The following is an 11,191-nucleotide window of genomic DNA, read 5'->3' on the forward strand; positions in this document are numbered from 1 at the left end:
GGCCTAGCAGCAACAGTTCGCTTGATTTACTGGATACTAATTCACGTAAGGAGGCCTGTTGGCTTCAGTGATCCACTTGCATGAGCAAATGCTTTTCTGATGTGAATATAAGTTGTATGATGTGATTCTTATTTGTTTGCATAATTAGATCAATGATTCTATGATGTGGCTCGATATCCAGTCTCAGAGGTGTTGCTACCTAAACTGACAGTGGCTGAAATCATCTGGTTGCAGGATACCATCCTCTGCAGATTTTGAACGAATGTCAACAGCTACAAGTATGTAGGCTCACTTTTTGCTGCTGAGAACTAGCCCAAGCTTGCAAGCAGATGCATGCAACATCCCATATGCAAACAAGGAATCAGTGAAGGGCAGGTGCTTAGGAAGCCATTGAAAAATCTGGTATGTTTCACTGCTAGACATTCCTACGTTGTGCAAATCAAATAGCACAGAAATTAACAACATACTTCATAAATTATGGCAGAGATTAAATAGACACTTCACTACTTAGGCAATTTTTTTTTAACCAGAGTATCCTCCCTCTTACTTTTTACATAGGGAATATATATCAATTCTTACAGGCTCTTTTCTATAGAAATCTGCACAAATATATATAGGGTGAGTGTCACGAGGATGGAGCCAGGCTCTTGTCGGTGACAACAAATGGTAGGACAAGGGCTAATGGGTTCAAACTCGAACACAAGGGGTTCCACTTAAATTTGAGAAGAAACTTCGTCACAGTGAGGGTGCAAGAGCACTGGAACAGGCTGCCCAGGGAGGTTGTGGAGTCTCCTACTCTGGAGACATTCAAAACCCACCTGGATGCCTTCCTGTGTAACCTCATCTGGGTGTTCCTGCTCCAGCAGGGGGATTGGACTAGATGATCTTTTGAGGTCCCTTCCAATCCCAAACATTCTGTGACTGTGATTCTGTGATTCTTCCTTTCTGCATACAGGACTTCTCATTCCCTTCCATACTCAGGCTAGAGTACTATCTGTATTTTATACTATACTAATCACCAGTAGTGATTGCAACTTTCTGTTAGCTGGCCATCTCATATTATAAAGCAATCCTGAATTAACGGAGTCCTCTATCTGCCACTACATCAGAAATAGCACTAATTAAGAAGACAAATATATAACCAAGGACTCTGTGCAGAAGATTTCCTCCCAGACATTTGCAGTTTTACATCCACTGTATCATTTCAATTAATTTACCTAATTTAATTAATTCTAAACCATTTTTTTTCTCCAGGTCTTTTACTGGCTGGCATCCTCAAATTAATGTGAAACACTGGCTAGTATATTATTTTTACAACTTCTACCAAAGCAGTTTAGGACAAGATAAATAGAACAAATTTATTCTTTTTGGAAAAAATATAAAACTCAAAAAAATTTACTTCCACCTCTGCAGTATGAAATTTGTCACTAATCATTTTAAACTATGCCCTTTTATGCTTCTTCCATCTCTTTTAGCTTTCTATGCAGTTCTTTGATGTAACAAAGACAGTTTCAGACAACATTTCAGTTCAGCTGGAAAAAAAAGCTTTAAGTCTTGAGGCAAAAAGTAGTGTATTTAAAATTTATATACTCCATAATGCCTTTGTTCTGAACTTGAACATCCTGAAAAACTTCTCCGCTTTCTTTTGCCTTCCGACTCTGAAGATCATTTGTTCTCATGGTTTGAGCTTCTTATTATGCAACAGTGACTTTAACTGGTGGTTCCAGCATTTAAGTACATGCACAGTCATGGCTGACCCTTTCTGATCAATTGCCAATCCATACAGGTTTGACTGATAAAAGAGCCAATTAGATTTAAGCAAATTAAGGGACATCACCAATGTCAACCACTTATTAAACTGAATGCTGAATTCCATGCATACAAAACACTAATGCACCAAGTCCCATTAAGAGTTGAAATCCTAACCCCATTAGTAACTCCAGACCACTGCAGGGTAAGGGTCAAAAGAAAGTTTCATATTTATGGATTAACATTTGGATTCAGTTTTTATTTTTTTTAATCTTTCCAAGAACTCTTGAACCTGCACTGCAATTTTAGTCAAGAGCTTAGATAAAATATATTCCTTATTTCTAAGATTTTTTTTTGAGCATTGGCTTTAAGCTTGGCAAGTCAGATTGATGAGAAATTAAGATATATTCAATTAGATAACACTAAATATTTAGTCTACTTGACATTATGTGTTATATACACTTTAAAAACACTTTAAAAAATGAAGCAAAAGAAATGCATGTTGGAAGAAAATGTGCATAATAATTGAAAAACAGTGATCTGCAGTAACTTCAAAATGGAATATCCCTTTGTCCTCTGTCACCCTCCCTCTTATACAATCTTCCACCAAGCTCCATGAAGCATTCCCCACAATGTAAATTTTTGAAACAGCTTTTTTTGTTATCTTTGAAAAGAGAATGCTACATTTTAACACTCATTAAAAGACTGTGATTTTGTATATAATGAGACCTCTTTCACTCTGATCAAACAAAACTTCTGTCAAAGTGAAATCATGGCCACTGAAGTAAAAAGTAAAATCCTTTCTGAATTTAGTATCATCTAGGTTTCATTTAATGATTTAGAAAATGCTTGTAAGTGAAGGCACTCAATACAGCCCAGTGTAAACTTACCACTATGCTCATAACATGCAGTTTATGTTATGGCATAACTCTATGGCACTCAGTCATTGTAATAAACATCACAGTAAAGCAAACATATCTTGTCCTAGATATACACAAGTGTGTATCTGTATGTGTGCACACATTCAGTGGAATATAGTGTATGTGAGAGTACTTTTCTCATATGCACTGCTCCATTTATTATTCATTTCACTACAGATCACAGTCCACTAGACAATAGTATGGAAGATTTCTTTAATAACTCTCACTGCTAATTTAATTCTACTTAAACACACATATCCTAGTGAATGCCACATGCTTTTCAGCATGATTTTATGTGTAAATCAGGATAATATGTTTTCAGATCATTAACTAAAAGGAAGCATGAACTAAAACCTATTTAATCAATGAGGTATTGCTTTTAAACTACCACAAGGTCATAAAAAAGATAATTTCAAAGCTATAAGTTTTCTAATTGTAATCAACAACAATCTAATGATGAAAGAAAGTATATCTTAATGGCTGTCATAAACTTGTGCACATCCTTGCCTGTCTTAAAAGATCCTTTCCCTTCTCATTTGGTAAATTTTTTACTACCAAATTTTGTCATTTCTACATGAAAAATTGAAGTGTGACAATGGGATTAGAAATGTCAGTATCTTACCGCTGAGTCTAAAATGAGCAGTAAAACATTGATGTGGTTTTATTATTACACAACAATGTATATTTGTTAATATTAGGTAAATTGTGACAATCAGATTGGAAAAGTATAAAATGTGCTGGGAATTTACCTTTTCCTTCTGGTCCAGTAATGTGTCATACAAACTCTGCATTTAATTTATTCACTTTTCAGAAGTCTCTCTGTTGTTTTGGCCCCCTAAACAATTCATCTGTTTGGAAGCAAACTGTTCTAAGTGTAATTTTATTTTTTTTGCTGTAAGGTTTTGTTGAGCTCTCACTATAGAATTCAAAATTGCCTTAAATTCCACTGGCATTTATTCACCAAAAGCTAATTCACTAGGATGTCCATGAAAAGAGCATGCAAAAGGAACACATATACATCAGCTGCAGTTTTTAAGGGGTATTTGGTCAATTCTCTAATTTCAAATTTTTATGAAGATCCAGAGTGGCTCAGAGCCTCATTCTGTCAATCAGTACATTGCAATTGACTTTCTTACAGCTACATCAGTTTGTGTATTCTGGCTCAATGTATAACTATTTTTACTATTATCTATATTACTATTATTAAACAAATTTGCTAAGTCTATCCAGTCAGTGCTCTTAGTCAGCATTTATATCTTTTATTCTAAAACACACTACAAAATGCAGGTGACTCTCCATATTCTTAGATTATATTAGCCAAGCATGATAGAATACACCATCATTCACAGAAAAAAAAAAAAAAATGAAGTATATAATGCATGCCTCACCTACATAATATGCTATCTATAGAACTACTTATTTCCATTCTCTAGTTCTTAAATTGAACAATGTGACAAATCAGAAGCTGAAAAGAATAATTTTGTTAGTAAGAACTACTAATGCAAACATATTCTTCTGAACTTCCAGTTCTCAGTTGCAATAATAAATATCATTTTGTTCAACAAAGTATTTCTGTAATTGTTATATGCACAGAAAAAGCACTTTTTCATACTTACCTCCTGGAGGCATGACTATTGTTACAGCGTCACTTATCAAGCTGCCCTGACTGTTGGAAGCATTCACTTGTACTGTGTAATTAGAAAATGGAATCAGTCCTTTAATGGGTACCCATACATTGGATTCGTTGCTGCTGCATAACATCAGAGTACTATTTACAATGGAATAATCAGCATTAGCTGTTATGAAAAAAGAAAAGAGGGGAGAAGAACAAATGTTAGACTTTGCATCTGCTACAATTCACCATCTTTATGAACCAAGTCTTATTTCTACTCATACGAAAAGTTGCCATTGATCCAAATAACAACAAAAAATGGTCTGTTTGGGAGAAAAAATATTAATCACCATTTTCTCCTTCTTTTGCCAACAGTTGTACTTGAAATACTTGGAAAATAAATGAACCAACCATGCAGTTGCAAAGCTGACTGCTAGGTACTGCAAATAAAAGCCAGCTTTTCATGTTCTAGAACAATTGTGTGATAACTGCAAATTCAAAACATTAAGGTTAATTCTTATGCTTATGAAAGACTCATAAAACTTTTTGCATTCACTAGGAAAAGACTTACCTTAGGAGTTTACAAGCTAATTCCAGTGCACATGTAAGAATTAGTTATCTGTAGTAAGAAACACATGCTTTCCAGCATGGCCTGCAGTTCTCTCAAAGATAAAACAAGGATTTGAAGTATCAAATTTATCAGTTGAAATCATCAGAGGACACCACAGTAACCTACATGTCCTTTACAACCCTTTTAAGATCTTAAACTTAAGATAGGACAATATTCTGCCATACAGAAATAACAAAATAAACCTTTTCAAAATAGCTGATGAGTAAGACTGGAAAATTAAAAAAAATGTCAAGTAACAACTTCTTTTTTGACTCAATTAAGATTTTACTCATGTATCCGGGAACAAAGCTGAGCTCATTTAAAATTATCCAATATTTTGAATGTATAAAGTGCTATATAAATGATTAATATTATTACTACTATCCATCATTACACAGAGAGGTCCCACGTTGAAGTAAATGGAAATTCTGCTTTACAAACAACAGCAGAATCACACAAGCCTAAGACCACAGGTATGAGAATGAGATTAAACAGAATATAACTATTAAAAATATCTTAAATTAATTAAGGTATTGTCACAGGTAGAAGTCTATATATTGACATGTGAGTCCTCTACAAAATCTAGTGCTATGTTATTTAAAAAAAAAAAACCTTAGAAACTATCTTTTAAATAATTTTTTTATGTGAAACTCTTTGGGTTTATGCATTTTTATGCAAATTTCAAATGAACCGCTAAAACTACAGTGCTATTAAACCTGAAACAGTGCCCTGGCTTCAGCTGGGACAGAGATAATTTTCTTCCTAGTAGCTGCTATAGTGCTGTATATTGGATTTAGTATGAGACTAATGTTGATAATACACTGTTGTTTCAGTTGTTGCTAAGTAGTGCTTATACTAAATCAAAGACTTTTCAGCTTGGAAGTGCACAAGGAGCTGGGAGAGGACATAGCCAGGAGAGCTGACCCAAAACTGACCAAAGGGATTGTCCTTACTGTAAGGTGTCATGCTCAGTATATAAACTAGGGGGAGCTGGCTTGGAGGCTCGCATTGCTGGTGGGGGACAAGTTGAGCATAAATCAATGGATGGTGAGCAGCTGGACTGCGCATCACTCATTTTGTATATTATTATTATTATTATTACTCTTCCTTTGCTATCCTGTTAAACTGTCTTAATCTCAGCCCACATATGTTACTTTTTTTTTTTTTTTGAGCAAGCTTCTGCTTAGTGCTTCGTTGCCAGCTGGGGTTAAGCTACAACAAACAGTTTTCCAAATATTCCATATTTCTATGACGTGCACTAATGTGCATATGCAGTACAATTCAGTCGTGTTCACATTACATTTTACCATGGATAAGCGGCCTGGACCTTCCTCTAATTTTGGGATTCCTATAAACAATCTGTGACTCACTGTACAAGTCCGAGCAATTCTATTGCAGACCTGCATAAAGCTTGTTTTCTGTTATTCTGCTGGCAACATATGGCAAACTTTGAGTTTTTGGGGAGAGAGTTTTATAAAACTCTTTTTATAAATATGTCTTGTAGTCTAGTTCCTCATTGCTCAAATATTACCAGACTGTCTGAAGAGACTACACTAGTGTGAATGTAGAATAATTTCATGAAATCTGGTGGATTTATTTTGGTTTTCAATTAATTTTACATTAGCCTGAGAGACCCCATTATATAAACATCTATGGAGGCAAAGCTTCTTATAATGAAAGAAGAACCACCACGTTTTACACATTCAATATACAGACACACCAGTTCTGCAAAAGCAAAGTTATTTTGTCTGAGATTACTCTTACGTACCCAGGCTACTCAGCCAGCACCAAAAAAATGCGTTACTTGATCTCAGCTCTTACGTTGTATATCAACCCCCCCCCTTCTGCATCTTTGTAAAACTGTCTCTCTGTGTGGTTTGGGAGTAGATACAATCCAACAAAGCACATTTCTCCCATAATGTATCACAGCTTTTCTACCTACGAGAAAACTAAACTTTTTCTACCTACAGTACAGTCTCAATATCATGTTAATATTCTTATTCTCATCCACCTGAGCCCAGAAGGAAAGCATGTGCTTCCTCTGCTGATATTTTTATCCCACTATTAATCTTTCTTCCAGTGGCTAACTATGCTATATTTCTAAAAGTACAGTTTTGAGTAACAGAAAAGGAATTAAAAGGATACCACTCTATTCCAAATTGCCTGGATAACAACATTAATATACAGTAATTATACAATTAGTTGTAACATTAAATTCTAGTTATAGCAGAGTGATTACTCGGCAATTATAAGAAGTATATAATTACTCAATAATTAGGAGAAGTATGTAATTACATAACCATTTTGTTCAGCTCAAAAATGAACTTGCAAATTTACAATGAGATAGACAACACAGCAGTTCAAAATTTTGAATTGCTTCTAACAAAAAGCTGAGGAGTACTCGCAAATCTCCAAACCTGAATACTACACAGACAAAAGGCATTTTATCCCAGTTCCCAGCCAAGCAAATTTCTGCTGCTGGCAAGTAAAATATTAGAAGAACATGTTTTAAATGCAGGTCTTACTGAGGCTGACTTACAATATGCAGCTTTGCCACTTCTCACTGCTTAAACTTTGCTTTCAGTGGGCTGGAAAATGCAGACACATAGGTTCAGCCTGACAGAAAGTGATACAGCGATAACCCCGTCATATCACCCTGTGCCATTCCTGCCCAGACTGCTTTGGTGTGGACCCTATTTGTGAGTATAAGTGGATGAGGCTTCTTTTTTTCCATTTTTCTTGTGCGTTTTGCTCTCCATCCTGCTCACAGGTCCTACTGTAGCCTACCAGCAAGTCTGCCACTGAACTAAACAGCAGCTGCCTCAAACGCTGGTAAAGTTCTAAGAGACATTGTTTTACTTCGGATAAGTGGTTTCTACCTGAATACCTCCTCATTCCTGCACATTTCTGCCTTGTGAGTCCTTCCATGAACAGTCACCAGCACTCCAACAAGGAAGATCCCCTCAAGACACAGCTAACATGAACAACCTATCTAGGGAGGCAGAAAACAAACTCCTAGAACTGGCTCACCATGTCATTCAACAATTAGACACACAAGCACCTGTACCAAAAGATGGATTCAGATGGAAGGGGACTCAGAGTCACCATCTCCTACAACCTCTCAAAAAAGACTAAACCCTTTGCAGATACAGAAGGCTTCCCCATGCTCCTTAATCTTTACATATTTTTTTGCATTGTGATGGTTTTGTTCTTTTTCTAGCCTTCCTCCTCTAGGTCTCTCTGTATTCCCCCAAATATTTCTGAGGGGCTTCTTTGGATAAGTCTGGTATTTGAGAAAAATCTGTCATTCCCAGTTTAGCCCTGGTTTATACCAGATCAAAGTGTCTCAGTTTTTCAGGAAGACATTATCCAAATGACAAAATTAGTGCTCAAGAATATCCATATACATACTTAAAAACTATATACACTTGATACAAAGCCAAGTAACAAAACATGCTTACATTAAAAAAAGATACACAAATACATGTTCCATTCAAAATAATTGTTTAGAAGTGTTATAGTTTCACACAGTACTCTAGCTGGTAAGTATCTGTGTTTGCAAGTGCATTGTGTTTTGGGGTGGACACTTTGAAGGGAGCTCCCAAGCACACATGCATTCCTGTTACTGAGTACCCCTGTAAATAGGTGAATCCTGTGGGTCAGTGGTGCGTAAATTACTGCTGTCCTGGGTCCGTCATCCTATGGGGTTCACTAGATTGAAATAACATAAATGGGTATCCTTTTCCATTCTTGTTATAATCATTGTCACAAGAATTTTAATGCCTCATATATTCCATAATTTTTTTCTCTGTGCTGTACTGCTCTGACCTTTTCAATATTCTGTAATTTGACTGGCTGGCCATTTCAAGTTCTGTCCTTTTTACAGCCTTATTAACTTGTGGGGAAGAGGTGAAATGGACAGCCAATCAGAATACATAATATTGCAAAGGTCACAGTAGTATGGTATAGTATCAGCAGACACAGAATACTGTATATTAGTCATTAGTGTTCTGATATCTTATTCATGTGACAAAGGTTGTAAGTAGCACAGGAGATGGTACAGCATGAAACCATCCTTATGACAAAGACCACAATGGAAAAAAGAAATAACACAAACTAAATGCATTCATCTCACATTTAAAAACTGTTTTTTTGTGGGGATTTTTGTGCATGTGGTTTTTTGGTGGGTGTTTTGCTGTTCCACACTCCCTGCCTCCCAAATTTGCTGTATTTAAAGGTACTCTTTCCATCTGGATCAAAATGAATGTTCATAAGGAAATGGGTAATAAATTGAGATGTTTTCACATATTAAAAAGAAAATACTCACATTTCATATGTGTGGGCAAATACTGAATACTTCTACTACTGCCACTGCATTTGTGATTATCGAAGTAATAAGTTTAAACATAACCAGTCTAATGTGTCAGTATTTCAAACACACTGACACAACTATGCTGCTGACTTCAGGAAGCAAGGAGGCCATGCTGGTGAAAAATACTACTGGGTACTCACATTGTTTTCATGCCCTGATCATCAAGAGCTAGCCATCATTATATAGAAAATATTAGTCAAAATTCAGCTTCCTTATACTTCTGTGTTTGTATTCTTATGGGATTTCAACAGCTGAGCTGCCTTTGTAAAACAGACTTTTACCTCTTCCTATTCGCAGTGTCCTAGAAAGTGACTGGCTGTTCATCTTACTCCTAGACTTGTCCGAACTTAAATGATATTACAGGACCATAGTCTGTGAAATGCAGAGAGATTTCCACCTAAAAGGTACTTAAGCCTGAAACACGTAAGTCTTACAATCACAAATGTTTAATGGGCTATTATGTTCTTTCGGTATCACTATTTCAAGATATCGAGAGGCTTCAATCGCAAAAGTACACTATATATTGTGTATTTTTCAAGTGAGTTTAAGGCTTTGTGTAATACTCTGAAATATTATTATCAGTCTATACTGTTTCCTTTATATACATACAGGTCCTGATAATCTCGTTTACATTAGAGAGGATGTTGCGACACAATGTCCAAAAACATAGAAACAGAATTATTACCACTGTAGAAGACTACTCAAAGAGTAAAGGTAGCAAAGATACAGGTCAAGGAACAGTTCATATGAGGACCTAGAGAATCATACAAAGATTATTTAGTTAACAAGCACAAACACAGTTATTTTTATGCCTCTTTTATATATGTGTGAGCATCTTATCTTGGGTCACAGAAAAAGTTAGATAACAAAATAAAAATGAAACAAAACCTCACTTTTTCACCTCTTTTCCCCACCCTTCCTCATACCTCATCCTCAGTGTCCAACAGTTTCTGTCCCTGTGCTGACTTCTGGCTATTTGGCACCACATCTTTCTGGGAGAAATTCTGTGAATATACACACTTCCTCATCTGTAAACTCATTCTTTTATCCATTAGTTTTGCCTGTTCTTCAGCCTCATTAACTTCCACACAAGCTACTCGTTTCCTCCCAGCTAAGGCTTTTCTTCTCTTCTTTTCCCACTGCTTCTAGAGCAGTATTCAGAATTTAAAAAAAAAAAAAAAAAAGTTACTTTCCATTAGTTCAATTATCCCAATAACACAGAGCTATAAGTCTTTCCTTATCATTACTGGTGACTCTCTTTTCCTAAGAGTTGTAATAATAAACTGTTCTCCAATTATCATCCCAATTGTTATACTGATCTTATGAAGTGCTTTCAGTGCTTTGACACCATATCCGTCTTTTCAACAAAGCACTGAGGTTTTTGTGTGTGTTTTGTGGTGGGGTTTTCTTGGGTTAGGGGCTTTGGTTTTGGGTTATTTTTTCAGATGAGTACACTGCTGATTCTGTGCCTCAATCTTCTGAACCACTATTTGTTCCTATGAACATATCATGGTCTCAGTCCATAGAACTGAGTCCAAAACTTAAAATTTCTCTTATCACAGGAAGTCTTCGTACTCATGGGCCAGAGGGAGTTGCTGGATGAAACAAGATGGATAACTTAAAGGCACTGTGGTGAACTGGAAAAACTATGAATCCAATATATTCCTTTTCCTGTGAATAATGAACAGTTCGCATTATTTGCATTTAAAAACCTTAGCTTTTTCATTTTTCCCTGGTAATTAAAGAAGCCTTTAGTTTTAAGACTGAAAAACAGAAAATATTTAAAGAACAAAATGAAAGTCCAATGGCCATATACAGAAAAAATCTGAAAGCTCAGAAACCCAGATGTAGTTTCTGACTGTACTACTCAAATTGTTTCTTTGACAGCTCAGTTTTCCTCACTTTAAAACAGGCAAAGGCACCTTCTG

General features: G+C 35.8%; 1 protein-coding gene across 1 annotated transcript in view; it reads right to left on the bottom strand.

The window, feature by feature from the left end:
• Positions 1 to 11,191, bottom strand: part of USH2A (usherin) — a 387,004-nt gene that overhangs the window by 154,173 nt on the left and 221,640 nt on the right. The window contains exon 38 of the mRNA XM_065058452.1: positions 4,286 to 4,465. Within this exon, the coding sequence (XP_064914524.1) occupies positions 4,286 to 4,465 (180 nt within the window). The remainder of the gene's footprint in view (positions 1 to 4,285; positions 4,466 to 11,191) is intronic.

The sequence above is a fragment of the Columba livia genome, chromosome 3, assembly GCF_036013475.1.
Source record: "Columba livia isolate bColLiv1 breed racing homer chromosome 3, bColLiv1.pat.W.v2, whole genome shotgun sequence".
Lineage (NCBI taxonomy): Eukaryota > Metazoa > Chordata > Aves > Columbiformes > Columbidae > Columba > Columba livia.